Here is a 17,978-nt window from a genome sequence, read left to right as displayed (position 1 = left end):
TCAGCATCACGCCCCAGCCGCACTTTACTCCCGGTAGCCATTGGATAGGAGGCTGGGTGGGCCCCAGAACCGGTCTGGACGCAGAGGCTAGAGGAAAAATCCTCTGCCCCTGTCGGAGATTGAACACCGGTCGTCCAGTCCATAGCCAGTCGCTATACTATCTGACCTATGCTGACACCTATTTTATTAATATATACTGAATTTAATTTAAACATAAAACAAAGATTATGTAAAAAATAAAACTATTTTCAGATTTCCAATTTAATATGCAGCACCCCTGGATTGGAATTGGTCAAACATTAGTCTTCATTCTCATACACGAACTGAAAGCTATGTAAATTAATACAACACAACAAGACTGCTGTATAAAAAAATAAGGAAAAAAGTAATGTCTCACACATGTATAACACAAAGGCACTGATACAATAAAATATGTGGTTTATCATAATTTACAGTAGGAAACATATTAGGACTAATATTATGTGATAGACTTACATCTTGCAGTCTGATATCATCTTTGCTTTCAGAATTCCACTTAATCAGTAAGGAATACAATTTCATGGCTTAGGGTTCATTATCAGTTTCAAATTTTAGTAGTACCTATTTAGTTGGTGGCGCTGGTCAGGGTAGGGCATGTTGCTATAATCTTCACCTCTACAGCATCGCGAAAAAAGAAACCCCAAAACAAAGCCAACAACCAATGCTGCCAGACAAGATGTGGCCACAACAATGCTCAATGTCTCTGCTGAAAAGATTGGAACCTTCTCTTGTGATGAAGGCAATTTGGCTCCTGTGACAAAAGACCAAACCATGCAGTAAAATTAATATAAAGTATCTTACACAAAATAGTTCAAAATACATAATAAAGTCAGATTTTTCTAGCACTGAACAATTATGTATGTTTTAATTAAAACAAAGTCTGTTGATATGACACATTAACTTCAAAACACATCTTTCCATGAATCCATGGCATCACTCCCACTTTCCCTTAAATGTTTTTCATGGCTAAATCTGTACTTGTCCATGTTCAACACATGGTCCAATCTGGTTCTTTTGTAACCATACCAACATAACAACCTGCAGGAACGGTTCAATAAACATGTGGATTGGTTTCAAATAGTCACTGCAACCATTCAAAAATAAGCATCAGAACATACATGATCTGGAAACAATGGAAATCTATCCCTCCAGAAGAATGTACTTAACCAAATGTACACCAGATTTTTAATTAAAAAATGTGAAGTTATCACATAATCACAAACATGACAAAATTTATCATTAGGACAAATGTTTATGTCATCACAGTACAAGACTATTCAATTTTAGAGCAGGTAGGCTACTATCCAAAAGCAGGGAGGCCATCTACTGTTTTATTTATATGTAGTTTAATCCTGTGCATTGTTAGTTTAAAAATATGGCAACTATGGCAACTTAAATCTGTAAATATTAATGCATGTAAAAAATAACAATATCAGTGTAACATTTTGAATAAAATGTAAATGCATATGCTTTTTTTCAAAATTAAACACAATAGTAACCAAACAATTTGAGTAATTAATATAACTAAAAAAAGGAACCTTTTCCATAACTCAAGGTTTGAGGATATGTTTATGAAGATGACAGTCTCTTCAGATATTGTAGTCTCATAGAAGTTGACTGACATTTCAGAAGTGCGTGTTGTCTACATCATCAGGGTATGACCCTGATGACGGAGGCAGAATGCGCCTATAAAATGTCAGACTGCTTCCACAAGACTATAAAGTCCAATATCTCAAAACAATGTCATCTTCATACATGCTGCCATGAGAACCTGAAATCTTACTTAGGAGACATTTGTATGAGTAAATACAGTATCACCACTATGTTGGAAATAATGACTGGAGGATATTTTAATTTACATGGACAAAATAATATGACCAAGCAATGGATCACTTTGGAGAAAGGGAAACACACTGGCCTCATGCATAACAGCTAGTTAGTTTATTTCCTTCAGAAGCATAGGACATAGACTATGGCATTCCGGAAACAAAGTTTTTCTGTTATACTAGGCACTTCCTGCTGAAAAATACTATAAATATGCAATTTCACTTTCCATTGTGAATAATGGGTGTGTCTTAAAGTATTACTCTAGTTTAAAATTCAAAGTCTTCCTGTATACTGAAGTGTAGAACATGTACTCTAAGTAAACGTGATAATGGTACTGAAGTCTCACCATCATTCCTACAAAAATGTGTTTATGGGTTTTGTATACTTACACAATAAACATGCTTTAAAGATGCATACATACAGACACTAAATGTGCAATTTTGTATCATATAAACATTTTTAAAGGCATAAATTATCACACATGAAAAAAACTCACCAAAACATTTAATCATATAAATTACATTTATAGGATAAGATGTGCTGCCAAAGAAAATTTGGAAATGAAACAATTGGAATCCGATGAAAGAACTAAGAGAATTGGATAACATTTTTACTGGAATTAGAAGTAACAAAAAAAGTAATTTAGAAAAATTTATTGGCAGGCAACATATATACCTAAATCAAAACACAAATTTAAAAGCATTCAAAAGAGAAGTATTTAAAACAAAAGGGGCACATCTGAAACTTTTTATCTCAAAATCTGTAAATGGCAAATTGAAAAATTCAAAATAATCAGATTAATAAATAGTGACATAAAATATTAAAATATATCTTATATGAAAGGAGTCATAGGTGAATTATTTTGGGGCTTACAAACTCCATAATAATTACTTATTTTCCAGTGCCCAGAACAATGGTTTTGAATTAATCAGATATTCTTGACTGTGAATTTCTGTATTTTGATGCTGTGTAGTCTTTTAGGGTTATCAACATTTCAGAATAAAATAACACCTCCATCTTCTATGTTCCTCTGAAAGCTGGTATGTAATAACTTAGACCACTGCGAGAACTCAAATCTCACAGAATTACTGTTCTAAAAAGTTCATATACAATACGCTAACAGAAATAATTGAATTTATATCTATTTAATGGTAATAGTAAAATAGACTACATAACAGAACATTTATAGAATTCTAAAATCATTTAGGAAGACAGCCCCCTGATTCTAAAATGGTGTTATTTATTATTTAAACATAAATTAATAAGTAACATAAAAACTAAGAAAAACTGTATATAACACAAAGGTCTTGTTTTAATGGAAATACTTCTTTAAAGTAAACAGTGAAAAATGGAGAGTTCAGTACTGAAATTCATTTTGTCTTGGATGATGAACATATATAACAAAGATAACAGAAACAAATTAACTACAATTCTTAACCTTTATCATATTACAAAAGGTTATTTAAACCCCTGTAATATGGGGCTGCTGGCCAGAATTCAACTCTGGTTAAAATTTTAGCAGTATGCAAGTCTGGTGCAGATAAAAGTGTGCTGTTCATAAGAAGTAATAAAGGTTACAGAAGTTACTCTTCATAATATACTGACTACAGCACTATGTAAAATCTACAAAACAATATGATATCAAGAATAACACAGTCTTCTTCACTATTCTTTACAAAATATTTAATATACATAAACACTGTGCAGAAACAAAGAATGGTCCAATTTAGATAACTACCAAACAGCAGAAATGTAACTGAAACGATTACTTATGGATGCACATAAACTTAGAGATAACAAAAAATTGAGTATGATCTACAGTATTCAGTTTACAGTAAAAATAATATGGCTTCAGAGTATTCCATGCAAATACTTAAAAACTGAATTCAGTGTCAAGAACTAAAATAAAATACAATAGTATCATGCAGTAGTAAACATAACAGATAATAATGAAAGCTTCTACTTCCAAAATAACTTTTACCTTCCATGAATGTTCCATTGATAAATGTATAGGGCAGGGGTTTGAAACCCACCCCCTGTAGACTGCATGCAGCCCATAAATGTGCTTTGTGTGGCCCGTGTATAATTTTTATCACACTTAATCAACCTATATGTTGAAAATGAGTTACTTGATATCATAAAATACTTTTTGTAAACACTGTCCATATCTGACAATTCCTATACATATATAAAATAAGTCAGTCTTAGCAGTGTGGTCTCCTTACTTGCACATCATATGACTAGAGGGTGGTGTCAGGTTGTATGGTCAGTAATCTCATTTTGGGTATGGTGCCATGTCACTTAAATAAGATCTTCTGTCCCTTGTCCTAAATTTGTCTGTCATTTTTCCTGGTCACATCAAGATCTATCATGTTTAGCGTTGGTTTGTAATATTTTGATTGCTGGGTTGCATGCTTGATGAAGTTTATATATATATATATATATATATATATATATATATAAAAATCATCTTTGTTATTCCTCAAACTTACCCTAAAAGTGGAGACAAAGCTAGCCTTTGAAATGTTAGCATTTGACTCAACATTAACAAGACTGATCTCCAGTGAAAATGTTATAACAAATTTCAATGGTGTTCCAGCAAGCTGCTCTTATTTATAACCTTGCAGTCTGCAAGTCAATAACAATGGGTCAATGTGGCCCTAGTTATGGAAAATGTTGAAAACTCCTGTGTCCAGGACTGAATGTTGGTAAAGATGGTTTCTCTATATACTGAAGACTTATTGTGCCAGTTGACTGAAGACAAATGAACTAAATATTATAAAACAATAGCTCCAATACCAAACTTGTTCTTTTTAGGGAGGATATTATCCCCCAAATTGTGTAGTAGGACAAGACTTCAGGTTAAATATTATAGGAAGAACATAATTAACAGGAGCCACAATTGAACATAATATGTGAGAGAAGAAATTGCATTTACTCCAAAAATACCATTAATGTCTGACTAACCATTTGAGTTGAAACATTTATGTTTTCCCATGAACCTTCTGAAGCCCAAGCTTGTGTAAACAATTTTTAAGAATTCAGTCCTAAATGCAAAGATAACATAACACTTCATTACAAAGATCAACTGGTTAATGCTGTATATGAAAATAACTGATCTTTACAGTGAGAATCATATGAAATCCACAAATACAAAATGAATAATTATTAATGGTTGAAGGAGGGACAAATAGTTGCTAATGGGCTTCAAAGTGTTAAACATTTTATACTAAAATAATCAATAAAGCAAAAGGTAATTCTTTAAAAGAAGTGAGCACACTGATTTAATATATGAATGTTTTTTTACATGGGTAATTAAAGACAGCTTTTTGAAGAGCTGGTTTTGCATATATTGCTTCCATAGGAGAAACAACAAACGTTTATAAAAAGGTTCTGTACTGAATTTTCCTCACAATAATGTATAACATGGCTATCTCTAGAAGATGAGGAGGGGCTGATACACTACTACTTTTGCATTCTCAAAATACATTCGATGGTAATAATATTTTATGTTAAGCAACACAAAAGTTTATAAACATAAACCCTCATTTAAACAAATTTTATGTTTACAGACTTGATTTTATTAAAGATTCTAATAACTAATTTCATAAATTAAACTAAAATGTGTGTTTAGTTACTTTATTTTCTCAAGTTTGCCACTGTATAACACTTCAATATTCAATAAAATTATGGTGCAACTAACCTGAAGAGAAAGAATAATACCAAGTGATATTTATATTCACACAGAAGGAATGGGTAAAATCCTGACAAATGTCTTAGAAACTAATTACTGTAAATGATTCTGTGAAGAGAAATATTCTACTTCTCTAATGTTCAACAAAGTCTCGGAAGATCAGGCCTACAATAAGCTTTTGGGCAAGGAAGACTGATAAACATTTGTTGAAATTCCCTGCAGTAACACTGTGAGCACTGTGCTAGTACTTATTTCCCCTTAAATTGTGTTCAACCGTAATTCACTGTCAATTACATGAAGTTTCATTGTTCAAATCAATACAGCTTATTCATGTTCTACAGACTGAAATGAACAAAGAAATAATACAATCTGTGGAGCTATTAAATGCCATTCTCAAACTTGGACAGAAAGAAAGAAAGAAATTTCTACTGTTACCAACGATGTCCACACAAAATCAGTACTAAAGACACTGAATGAATAACTTCATATCTTCAAGGAGAAACATGTCAACATGTCAAAGTTACAAATTGCAGAAAATATATTATAATACATTTAAATAATATTCTAAAATATGTGCAAAAACCACATAATGCAAGACCCAGAATAAAGGATATCAACATAACAGAATGTCAGGAGTAAGAACGTGAGATCCACAAGTAGAAATGATAAGATAACAAGAGGCCAAATACCAGCCAGTGTCATACACTTTCACACAGAACCCTGATGAAAAACGTGCATAAAACTGAATGACATAATGAAAAAACGTCAATAATAAAATAGTGTGGTGTTCAACAAATGGTGAGATACTAAGTCTTCATGTGGTAACCTCAGTGGCCATGTGACCATCACCTTACCTGCATGGTTGATCTCAGCGAGTGTGTTAGGTATCACGTTGCTTTCGTCCACTTCGATCACTATCTCACTGTTGTCATTGATGTCAAAATCTGAATCGAAATCACTGCCTGGGTGGTTTGAATGAACGGGATCGCCTGCCAGAGGTCAACACGCAGGTTAACAGACAAGCCAGTTGTAAATGGGGCACTGGTCATTTTGAAGTACTGAAGGTTACTTAAGTTGTCGCAAGTAACTGTGGCCATATACATTCCAATGTAAAAGTTACTCTAAGTTTATTTAATCACCAAAATACATTAAATTGAAATTTGCAGAGAAGAATGCAAGTGTGAAGGTAATGAAATAAGAAAGGATTGACTTCTCATTTCCTCACACTGAGGATACATTTCAAGATCAATATTTCAATTATCTACGTGGAGATGAGTCTGGCTTGAGAAGCTAATAGTCACTCAAACAGCCAAGAAATTTCCCGCTTTTATGGTAACTGAAAGTTCACTATGATGTTCATATGACAGTGCCACAGAAGAATAAGTTACTTTTCCATAGTGTTTGTCATTCATAAAACAGGTATATAGTATGATGGCAGTAACAAACATCTGTGATAGCAGAGGCAATACTCACATATTTATAGGTTGCTACTAGAAACATTTTATTCAAAAGACCACAGTTAAAACTGTAATCACCACTGACAGAAAAATATGCTTTTTATATGATAAATTTGCAAACTGATGACCAGTGCTCCCATTTTCCACAAACTACAAATTTCTGCAGGCAATGTGTCATTGCTAGCAAATGTAAGAAAAGTGAAATATTAGTCCAAACCCAACAAGCACAAAGCCCAGTTGTCACTCTGAATCAAATTCCTTCTCCCACACCAAACACATGCAAGCATTTTGTTAGCAACAGACAGAAATAAAGAGAGAGAGAGCACAAAACTTGATCTCATAATGGTACCATTTCTAAATAAATAAATTACATCACATAACAATAATTAACCAACTCCTCCTTAAATAGCTAATAGATACTCAACTGGTTAAGAAGTTCCCTACCTTTGTACCTTTTATGTAATCCAAAGTTTCATTACTGTCTTATTAGCCCAATAACCAAATAATACAACATATATTTATTAAATAATTTCTCTGAAGATAAATACTAGACATAATGAACTTAAATTTAAACTAGTTGTAATCTAATGCATGACAGGACTGTCTACTGCAAATGATTATAAAATTTATTTCAAAATATTTTTACTGCTTAACTATTTTTTGCAATTATGAAGGATTACATGTAAAAATGTCATTTTAAGTTATAAAAGAAGTCCTGTGTGATGGATAATACGTTTTTCAGGGCTAGACCTTTTTGCAAATGTTTAGAAAAGAAAGAAGAACATTTGACAAGTAAATGAATTTGTTATTTACATAGAAAGTTAGTAAACTGCACAAAAAATCTGAACAAAAATTTTGTTGGAACAAAACATTTTATCATAAATGCACAATACAACTACTTGTAGTTCATTATGACTATTTATTATCCACTTTTTAGTGTTTATGTTCTTATGACAGAATCCAAGACTTTAAACCAGGAATCCAGAGTGATGGTTATAAATGCGGTGGTGGACAAGAAAACTTAACACCAAGTTCCTGGATAGACACAATACAATCTTCCCACTAAAATGTCATTTTAATATTTTTTTTCTTATATCTTAAAAACCTTGCATACTGTGTAGTGTATTGGAATATAAAACATGCAGATGTAACGCCCGCACATCATTGAAGTTCACAGGCACAGACAATGAACCACGGATCACCGTAGACCAACAATGGCAATCAGACCAGTGGACATAAAAGCCATGTGCTCAATTTAATGCACCAACTCCCGCGCAATCAACGTCCAGTGAGGTGTTACATAAGTATGGTTTTGTAAAGTGCATGCATTCTATGCTCTGTTAAAACCATAATCTTTTTGATTTGTATTGTATGAATCAATTTGTTTTGCCACTGAAGATGACCTCTTGAGGTCGAAATGCATTTGGCATTAGTGTCCTTCAAAGTATAAATAGTTTTGTTTGTATGCATGTTTTATATTTTTCTTATATGTCTCTATGTTCCGATTTCTTTGATATTATGAAATATTGGAAGATTGAAGAACTAAATTAAGTAAGGAGGGGCAGTTACTGTAAATATTGTCTTAAACATTCTTAAAACCAGGCAAAGAAATCTTAATTTTATGTCATTTATATACACCTTCATTAGTTGAAATGACTGTTACACAGGTGCTTGCATATAAATTTAAAGGATTGAAATTCAATTATAAAAACCTGATTTTTTTTATTTCTGTTAAATGTGACAAATATTTCATAAGATATTTGAAGTACAAATATCAACCTCTATTTGATTTTTAAACCCAATAACAAAACTTATGAAATCAAACCCTTTACCCTAAAAAATAAAAATGAGGTTAAAAATTCATACATTTTGTATGCTCATGCCAGTACCAGAACAAATTAGATATAAGTGGCTATAGTTATTCTAAGTTATCAATGGCAGTTCTCAAACTAGGATTTTAACAGTCACTCATTAGGCCTCTTGATAAATTTTTACTAAACGAAATGTCAGAAACAAGAATACATAACATTGATAGAAAAGATTGTAGTGGACAAGACACTTTGAGTGACCTGGCAAAATTATAGGATAAAACCCATAAACCTCCTTCAGTCATTACATATATTTCAGTTCTGTCCCTGTCCTTCCAAGAGTAAACTAATTCTGGCAAGAAGAACATTGAGCGATATTTGATAAGAAATGATGAGAAGTATTATGCCCATTTATTCTCCAAAAAACTGAAAAAATGTGCATGGGAGGAGAATTCATATGCAAAGAAAAGCAAAGCTGGGTTGTACCCCCAGGAAAGGACCCCAATACCCACTGGATAGGAGGCTGGGTGGGCCCCAGAACCAGTCTGTACACAGGCTAGAGAAAAAATCCTCTGCCCCTGTCAGGGATCGAAGCCTGGTCATCCAGTCCATAGCCAGTCACAATACTGACTGATCTATGCCGGCTCATTAATTCATATTCAATTAAAATCCGACTTATGTACAACAAAAAATGTTACATTTTCACATTATGTTAAGTAATTATTTTAGATTATGAGCCGGGATAGCTCAGTCAATATAGTGACTGGATACGGACTGGGCGACCAGGGTTCGATCCCCGACGGGGGCAGAGGATTTTTCCTCTAGCCTCTGCGTCCAGACCGGCTCTGGGGCCCACCCAGCCTCCTCTACAATGGGTACCGGGGTCCTTTCCAGGGGTAAAGCCAGCCGGGGGCGTGATGCTGACCACTCACCCCCATCTAGTGCCGAGGTCAAGAATGAGTAGGAGCTATACCTCCACTCCCCACAAGCGCCTACATGGCATATAGTGGGACAGCTTTACTTTTTACTTCACTTTACTCAATTATTTTAGATTTATGGTGCAGTCAGACCTTGCCTTACAAATATTTGTACTGTGAACTTTTGCTCATACAAGCTTTTATAATGAAAAGCATATCCTCTGCTTGGTTTTCAATGTAATGTGAACTAGTTCATCTGAAATCTTCTGAACAAAACTGAATCTAATAAAAAAATAAAGATGCAATATCACTAAGTCAGTCAGTGAAATCACAGTAAAATCTGAGAAAGTACATGAGTCAGTTCACCTTACGCTCCACTTTGGCATGCATCTTGTGAAAGTATATGTCATGATCTAATGTTTCGGTTGCTTGTGTGTTTCATTTCAGGAAACAAAATTCTTGATTTATAATTTTTTTGGTAATTTTTCAGTCATTCAGAAATGTAATCCCCAATTACAACATTACACTTATGGGAAATAACTCATTTTATAATGTTTTGCTTTACAAAGTCTCCAGAAACATAATTCATAGGAGCAGGGACTGCTGTACATCAAAATAAAATTTAAGAGGAAACATTCTGAAGAGAAACCTCAGTGCACCATATAGAGTTATAGTAATTAACACTGATATCTAAATTGTAAGTATTTAATTAATAAATGAGAGTGTTATAATTCATTCTTTTACTAATTCCTCATGACAGTCTCTCATTGTGCTCTTTAGTGTTTCAGTCCAATACTGCTTTTTCCAATCCCCATTATGTTCAGTTTATCAAAACACGTACTACAAGCAAATCACATTAGCAGAAGCTTAAGCTTCTTATCACGTAAGAAAACGATTCTGTAGTGACAATAATGGTTTGAGCAATTCCCAGCTAGGGAGCACATACATACTAACAGGAGGTTCTGGAACCTGAGATTTAATTCATAATATGAGCTTCCTAAATTCATAACTGCAATAAAAAATGCATTCATGTCGTGATGTTTGAAGGTGATGATAAGTCTACTATACCATTATGTTCAATTCTGAACAAAGAACTAATGCATAAATTAACATTTCTGTTTGTGGGGATTTGCTCTAATTACAGGCCCCTTCTTTTTGAACTAAACAATACATTTTATTACAGAGTATTAGGGCAAACATTATCTGCATAACTATTACATAAAAAACACAAACATCACACAACTTGATGGGAACATGCTGCACTACAGCACCATTAGCATAAAATTCCCAGTAGGCTACAAGACAGGTACAAGCATATTAGTATGTAACACCTTGGCAGATCCCGTTCCATGGGGAAGGATACAGTAACAGGAAAAGGTTCTGTTTTCCTTAGGGCCCCCATACACACACAGTTTGGCCTTCCGATCGACCTTACAGGCAAAACTGTGACAGTTTGCCCTCTTCCTTTCCTTCCCATACACGCGCAGATAAACCGGCAGGCTGCATGCCACAGTCACAGTCTTCCAGCCTTCCAGATTTCTTAGCGATCAATACTTTCTTCCGTTCCTTTCTGAAACTGCTACGTAGGTTGTTGATCTTTTTCAACACTTTTTCCTTGTTGGCTTGGGGATCTATTGTTTTAACTTTTTCCGTCAGTGCTGAATAAACACTCTCTTTCATCTCACAGTTGTGGTATTCCTTGCTCTTGACTTTCCAAATAGAAGGATGACCACGAAATTCTTCAATAAATTTGAGTACAAATTCCTTCAACCACGTTGCCATTGCACAAACGCGAAACAGTACTGAACAACACGAGACATCAGCAGCAACTGAGCGATTGGCCTGCCGGTATCGTCACACACGTGCGTTCCGCCTGTCACGTGCTACGTCCTGCAGGCAGAACTGATGGATTTCCAACAGTCCAACAGTCCAAACGATTGGCCGGCCGCACCACACACATCAGTTTTGCCTTTCAGTCTTCAACTGTGCAGGCCGAACAGGAGGCCAAACTGTGTGTGTATGGGGGCCCTTAGTTTGACAGAGTGTTACTCTGAATAATCTAACCCATACACTTTCATTTCTTTAACCTACAATCACTGTAATGTGTACAGGTTATGGAACTGTACTGAATAGTTAAGAGAATGTAGCATGTTCTTGTTCGGAACCACAACAAATCACTAGATAAAACTGCTTGTCACAATTTTTTAAAATCTGCATCTATCCTCAGTTCTTAATTAGCTCACCAAATCCTGCGTTGTCTTCAATTTTTTGTTCACTAGAGGTATCTTTAAAAGGATAAATATGCATATTTTGGTTTTTCTTAAATATCTCAAACGTTGATTAAGACGAACAGTTCAGAAGTATCCACAGTGAGATAAAATTGGTCAGTACAATAGAATTTTGTATGCACATACAATTAAATGTTGCAACACACAATGTACTGTACTCAACTGTAATGCTGTTTGTACTTATTCATGCAGTTCATACAGAGTTGCCTGTTGTACAAATATAACACACACATCATTATGCATTAAGTAAACATCTGGCACCAACAGCATTTTGCAGCCTTTGCCTTGTAAGTGTTCCTTCACAGCTCTACTACAATGTTTTAAACTATTTTCAAATTTATTTAATTGTACAATATTACTATAAGAACTAATTTTCTTAAAACCAATGGAAATAATAGCATTTGTGACTTGGTACAAAAGTATTAAAGTTTCCTTCTTCCTTCAAATTTAAACATTATTAATTAACTAAATTTCTCTGTTTCGTTCTCACAGGAAAGCCACAAAATTGAACATTTTCTTCTACAAAACCAGTAGCATTGCTAAACAGATATGCAAAATAATGAAACATCACATGTACTTCAGTACAAAATGGAAAGTTCACTGAACCTGTTTCACTAAAGTACTGTATGGTAACAGGAAAGAGAATTTATGATTAGCTATGGAAATATAGAAAGAAATAATTTAATGATGTCTCTACATGCAGCCCATTTTCATTATGAGTGTGTTTTCCTTGTACATTGTCTACTGTCTGGATGAAAAATATACTGTGTATCCAGGGATGTTATTCTATTTTCTTGTCTTCATTTTCAGAGAAAGGATAGATTTTGTAATTTATTTAATAACAATATAATTAGCTCGAACTATGCAGCGCTAAATGGCAGGATAAAAATTAAATAGAAGATATTTTGAAGGAAAGACTGTGACCTAATTTAAGGTATCGTTCCAGCATCTGCCTGGAGTGACTGTGTAAAACCACAACTCAAAGAGGATAGCTGGTATCTGGGCCAAGATTTGAACAAAGAATCTCCAAAATACAAAGCAGGAATGCTAACCACTTGGTGGGGAAGAGTAAAATAAAGAATACCTACTCTTCTGGGAACATTGGATAAAGAGAGATAAAAGTAAATTTATCATTTCAGATAGTGGATCCTACCTGAAGACAGACACAGATCCAATCCAAAACATCCCATATATTTTTATCTGGACAAGATACCAAATACCCTACTGTAAATGAAAATGTTATGTTTGAGTACAGTACATGTTAGCAAATACTGAAGTTATTTGTTTCCTTAATTTTTTGATGGCTCTGAGTGTATAAATATATTTCTCCTTTCCACATGTAATTTTTCTTCCTGTTTTCTCCATGGACACCTAAAACTCTCCATCTCTTGTATATCAGAAGTCTTATCTCCAAAATCATAGACATCTGGTTAACACTTTCATCCAGACCTTTCCTCTGGTGATAACACTGAAAGGATTAATGTCTGACACGGTGGGAAAATATATTCTGGACAAGCAGAACAACGTAAATAACATTTAAAGTACTCAATTACCTTACAAAAGAATATATCTTTGTCACAATTGAAATCTCAATGCTTTCTTCAGAACTATTCAAAATATTTCCCACATTTTAAAAAATGCCCACATTAATTTTAGGCATTATGTCCGATTAACAATAACTGCAAATAGTTCATTCATGCAGATCTCATGAGATAAATGGACAAAGACAATGAAAATGATATGACCATTTCTTTATGAAACTCATTCTTTAGCCTTTACGAAACATGCATTGTTGCTTACATATGATCCAGCTGACCATGCTTGACTATGGATTGCAGTAACATACCACTAAACCACTAAACCCCACAGTTAAAGGCTGGATAGCAGCCCCTTAGTTCAGGGATTCAAACCCTCAAAACTCATACAAGAGAAGTAACAGGTAGAGAACTCAATTTTCCATTGCAGTACTTTCTAGTCATTATCCTTCCACCTATAAAATGTCCACATCCAAATGTAATAGAACTAAGGAACATGAGTAAAGTGGCTTTTATTTTCACTATATACAGTCTATCTACCACTAACCTAATTAACCATTCTTATGTCTGGCTCCATGCGTAAGCCAACAATCGGTCATATAATAAGATTTACCACCTGGTCGAAAAGTAGTATGAGAAAATTCCATTGTGTTGTGAAGAAAAGGTGAAGGTGGGCTCATATTAAGAACTGTTGTGATGTTTAACAAATTACAAACAAAATTATACAACTCACACAAATATTTTTGGGCAAAAAGAAGAAACTGTTTACATATATTGCAATGTGAAAAATTTTGATGTAACATTTGTCACTTATACATTTGCAAGGAAAACTGTAATTGTCAATGCATTTGCTGACAATGATGCTCAGAATTTAGAGTGCATTTTTATATAAATTTGGTATTTGTTGTCCAAACTGATGGCAGACGACATATTGAATCCATTCCTCTATCTCAAATACTGTTTATATGCTACTTTCATCTTGAAATATCATTATATTCACATTTAGTCAGTACTGTTAAAAGTAAAACTGTAACAGAATACGTGCAGTGCAGTAACTGTGTACACTAGCAGATGATCTTCCTACATTTTAAGACTAGCCTAGGAATAACATTGAAGTGATGTTAATAATGTGGCATTTATATTGACTTGAAATGTAGAATTTTAAAACAGATTTCTTGGAAAAGTTTCACTTCATAAGTTTTCAAGCCAGTGGGTTTACAGGTCAATACACTATCATTTATATAACAATTTTATGCACAGTGAAAAACATTCTTGAAGTACAAATAATTTTTTAACATTACAGAATGTTAAATCTTTATCTACTAACTACTCCTCTGAACATTATTTGTAAAAGGTTTCAGGTAATGTCTGAACCTTACAAAGGGACTGAATCTTCATATATGCTATATGAATTATTACTAATTTAATTTTTTGTTTTTTTAATTTTTCAATCATCATTACGCTTCCTCAAAAAACTACTATGGTTTGGGAGATGGCTCTTCCCCATCCTCAGGTGAGCCTACAGTCAAGGCCATTACAGATCGAGATTAGCTCCTTCTAATGAGCCTGACTGTGTAGGTTTACCAGAGGATTAGGGAAGAGCCATCTCCCAAAACGTAGTGTATTTTTTTTGAGGAAGCATAATGAAGATTGAAAAAGTCCAAAAAAAAAATTTGTAATTCAACACCATAAACATTTAGAGATGAGTAATGAAAGATACTGTGTGTGTGTGTGTGTGTGTGTGTGTGTGTGTGTGTGCGTGTGCGCGTGTATCGATTGACTGGCAGTCTTGTGTTATTTTTTTTTATCAGAAACAGACCAGACTTGATTCTGTAGCATTCTGTTTAATATTAGCTGTCAGAATATTTAATAACAGAACTTTGACATGAATCCACCTTCCCAGGTATCCAGTGACCCAATATACTTTAGCTGCCAGCCCAGCCACCTGCTAGAAGCAGTAAGCGAGTTAGTTGACTGATGTCAAAGTGTATGGGACTGACCCTTGACCACTGAGGCATCTGTGGTGGTGGTGCCGCTGCTGCTGGGCGAGGGGCACGTGCACGTACACAGGGGACATGTGACTGGCATCACAGCCGCCAGAGTTTCATCTGACAGACATACATTGTTAGCCTCTGAACATACACTGCCTGCTTTGGAATTTCCATTAAGTTTTAATTATTCCTCTGCCTCTCAGTTGGTATTAACAGTTTTCACTTTTACACTCACTAAACATACACTCTTCTAATAATGAAAGATTCATTCACCAAATAAATATAAGTCTAGATAAAAAGCAGACAACAGATACATAGCACATGACTGGACAACTTAATTACACTGTATATTAAATCTTACAGGCTACATCTCAACACATTTTCTTTCAGTGATTTTAATAAAAAACATTTTGTCTTTCTCTCCAGTACAGAGGAATGGAGACGGAAGTTGTTTGTGAACATTAGCATAAACTCTATTACATAATTGGTGCACATTTTAAATTATGCAGATGGTTTTGCTAGTATTTTTCATGTCTTGTATTTTTTAACACAAGTAAAACTTGTCATAATACTTGTAAAAAAATTGTGATCATTCAGGTTGCACCTAATGCAAGTGAAACATATAATAGCCAATCATAAATATTTCTTTACAAAAAAAAAATATTGATTAATTCATGTAATGTAGACCTCAGTACCTCTTCTACTAAAATTATGCAGGAACCTAAACTGTTAATTGCAGATCTCCTGAAAATACTAGTTCTCTTTGAACTGGCCAATAAAAAATGTGTGTATATGTGCTATCACAGAACCAAATTTGTTTGAAACAAGCCAACTGTCATTACACAGCGCTGAACAATTTATATCCCATTTTATACAAACAAAGCAGGTGGTATGACCATACTAGGTCACATATTGCAGAACAGTGGTTTTCTAGTGAGTTGATCCTCACTCTTTTTCAGTGATTCTACCAATTGCATGTTGGTTTACAAATCTGTGTGCACATGCACACGTCTGGATTACAGGGATAGAGAATAGGAAATAAAATAAATGTAAAATAATAATAATTAAAATGCATTAACAAAGCATTGGATTTTGCTTATCAATCAACTCCTGGAAACAGGCTTCAGTGATATTTACAAAAGAGACTGCTCAGCATATTCTAGACCTTGGCAATGGACACTGTTACTTCATCCTAATTCACCCTTGAAACCCATTGGACAGGAGACTGTGTGATTTTCTAACCCATTTAGAACATAGATGAGAAGAAAAACACCACTTCATAGAAGACTGAAGCCCAACATTCTAAACCAGGGGTCGTCAACCTTTTTATACCTACCGCACACTTTTGTATCTTTGTTGATGGTAAAATTTCCTTACCGCCCACCGGTGCCACACATACTGCCCACCACCTTGAAAGAGGTACAGCTCGAAGAGTGAGTGATGGCCGGTGGTAAGCCCCGCCCTCATGCGCGCTAAACTCGTACCTTTGGCTACAGAGCTCATTCGTTGCTCCCTTGTCCACGAGTATACTTCAAGAAGTGTCCGGTGAATTATTATCTATATTCAAAGTTTAGAGATTGAATTCAAAAGTAAATTGCAAAAGCATATTTTAAAAAGTTAAACTCGCGAATTTGTTAGCAATGTATTCGATATATGGAGGAAGAACAAAATTTGTAACAACGGACAAAAAACCCCACCACCCACCTTGAAAGCTTGAATCACCCACTAGTGGGTAGTAGGGACCAGGCTGACGACCCCTGTTCTAAACCATATCCAGTTACAATGTAACTGATCTGCAGTCAGTGTGAAACTTATTTTGCATTAAATCATTCACAAGAACAATCACTTGAGAACCACTTCTGTATGGTATGTTAAGACATTTAGCCTCCAGTACACTCCTTGTGCATAGCCACTGGTTATTCTGTGTACGTTTAAGGACCAAAATTCTAGACAGAGAATTCTGTAAAATATTTCATAAATGTCTGGTAAAACTTACCACTTTCTTTAGTTGTTGGTTGGCTTGGGACTGCAGGCACTACATCCTCTGTAAGGAAGAGTGGGTGGCAAGCTTATAGTAAACAGCCAACAGAAAGCATTTACTCACACATTACAGTACTAGACTAAAACTTTTCTTTTCATCACCATGCAAACACACAAAAGGATACTAAGTTCAATGGTAGCTCATTTAGAAGATTCTAAGCAATTATGTATGTAATTAATGTACATTTCAGACTATTAAGGTGGCGACTGACTTGTAACATTTGCCTGTAATGTAACGTGTTACAAATCGAGCATTACAAAATTGAAGACAGCGAACGGAGCCGCTCGATGCGAGCTGCTCACGCTCGTGGGCGCTCCATCGTGTTGTCGGTTTTTTCGCGAATCCCTTTGAGTGTTACATTACAAGTCAGTCAGTCAGTCG

General features: G+C 34.6%; 1 protein-coding gene across 8 annotated transcripts in view; it reads right to left on the bottom strand.

Moving 5' to 3' along the window:
- The window catches only part of LOC110835243 (semaphorin-1A), a 422,598-nt gene that overhangs the window by 12,854 nt on the left and 391,766 nt on the right, over positions 1-17,978 (bottom strand). For 3 of the 8 annotated variants that reach the window (XR_015533825.1, XM_087343592.1, XM_087343594.1), the window contains 4 exons: positions 17,553-17,600; positions 15,566-15,673; positions 6,415-6,549; positions 601-790 (listed from right to left, as the gene is read on the bottom strand). Coding sequence is in view for 7 of the 8 variants with exons in the window: in XM_087343592.1 (XP_087199718.1) it covers positions 601-790; positions 6,415-6,549; positions 15,566-15,673; positions 17,553-17,600 (481 nt within the window). In the remaining variant the exon portion in view is untranslated. The remainder of the gene's footprint in view (positions 1-600; positions 791-6,414; positions 6,550-15,565; positions 15,674-17,552; positions 17,601-17,978) is intronic. The other 5 variants (XM_087343596.1, XM_087343595.1, XM_087343598.1 and 2 more) reach the window with 5 other exon arrangements.

The sequence above is a fragment of the Zootermopsis nevadensis genome, unplaced genomic scaffold (assembly GCF_977971745.1).
Source record: "Zootermopsis nevadensis isolate Lab colony 2312 unplaced genomic scaffold, Znev_1.0 Znev_ptg000006l, whole genome shotgun sequence".
In the NCBI taxonomy this organism is placed as follows: domain Eukaryota; kingdom Metazoa; phylum Arthropoda; class Insecta; order Blattodea; family Termopsidae; genus Zootermopsis; species Zootermopsis nevadensis.
The sequence above is the reverse complement of the archived record's forward strand: the minus strand, read 5'-3'. Positions and strand labels throughout refer to the sequence as shown.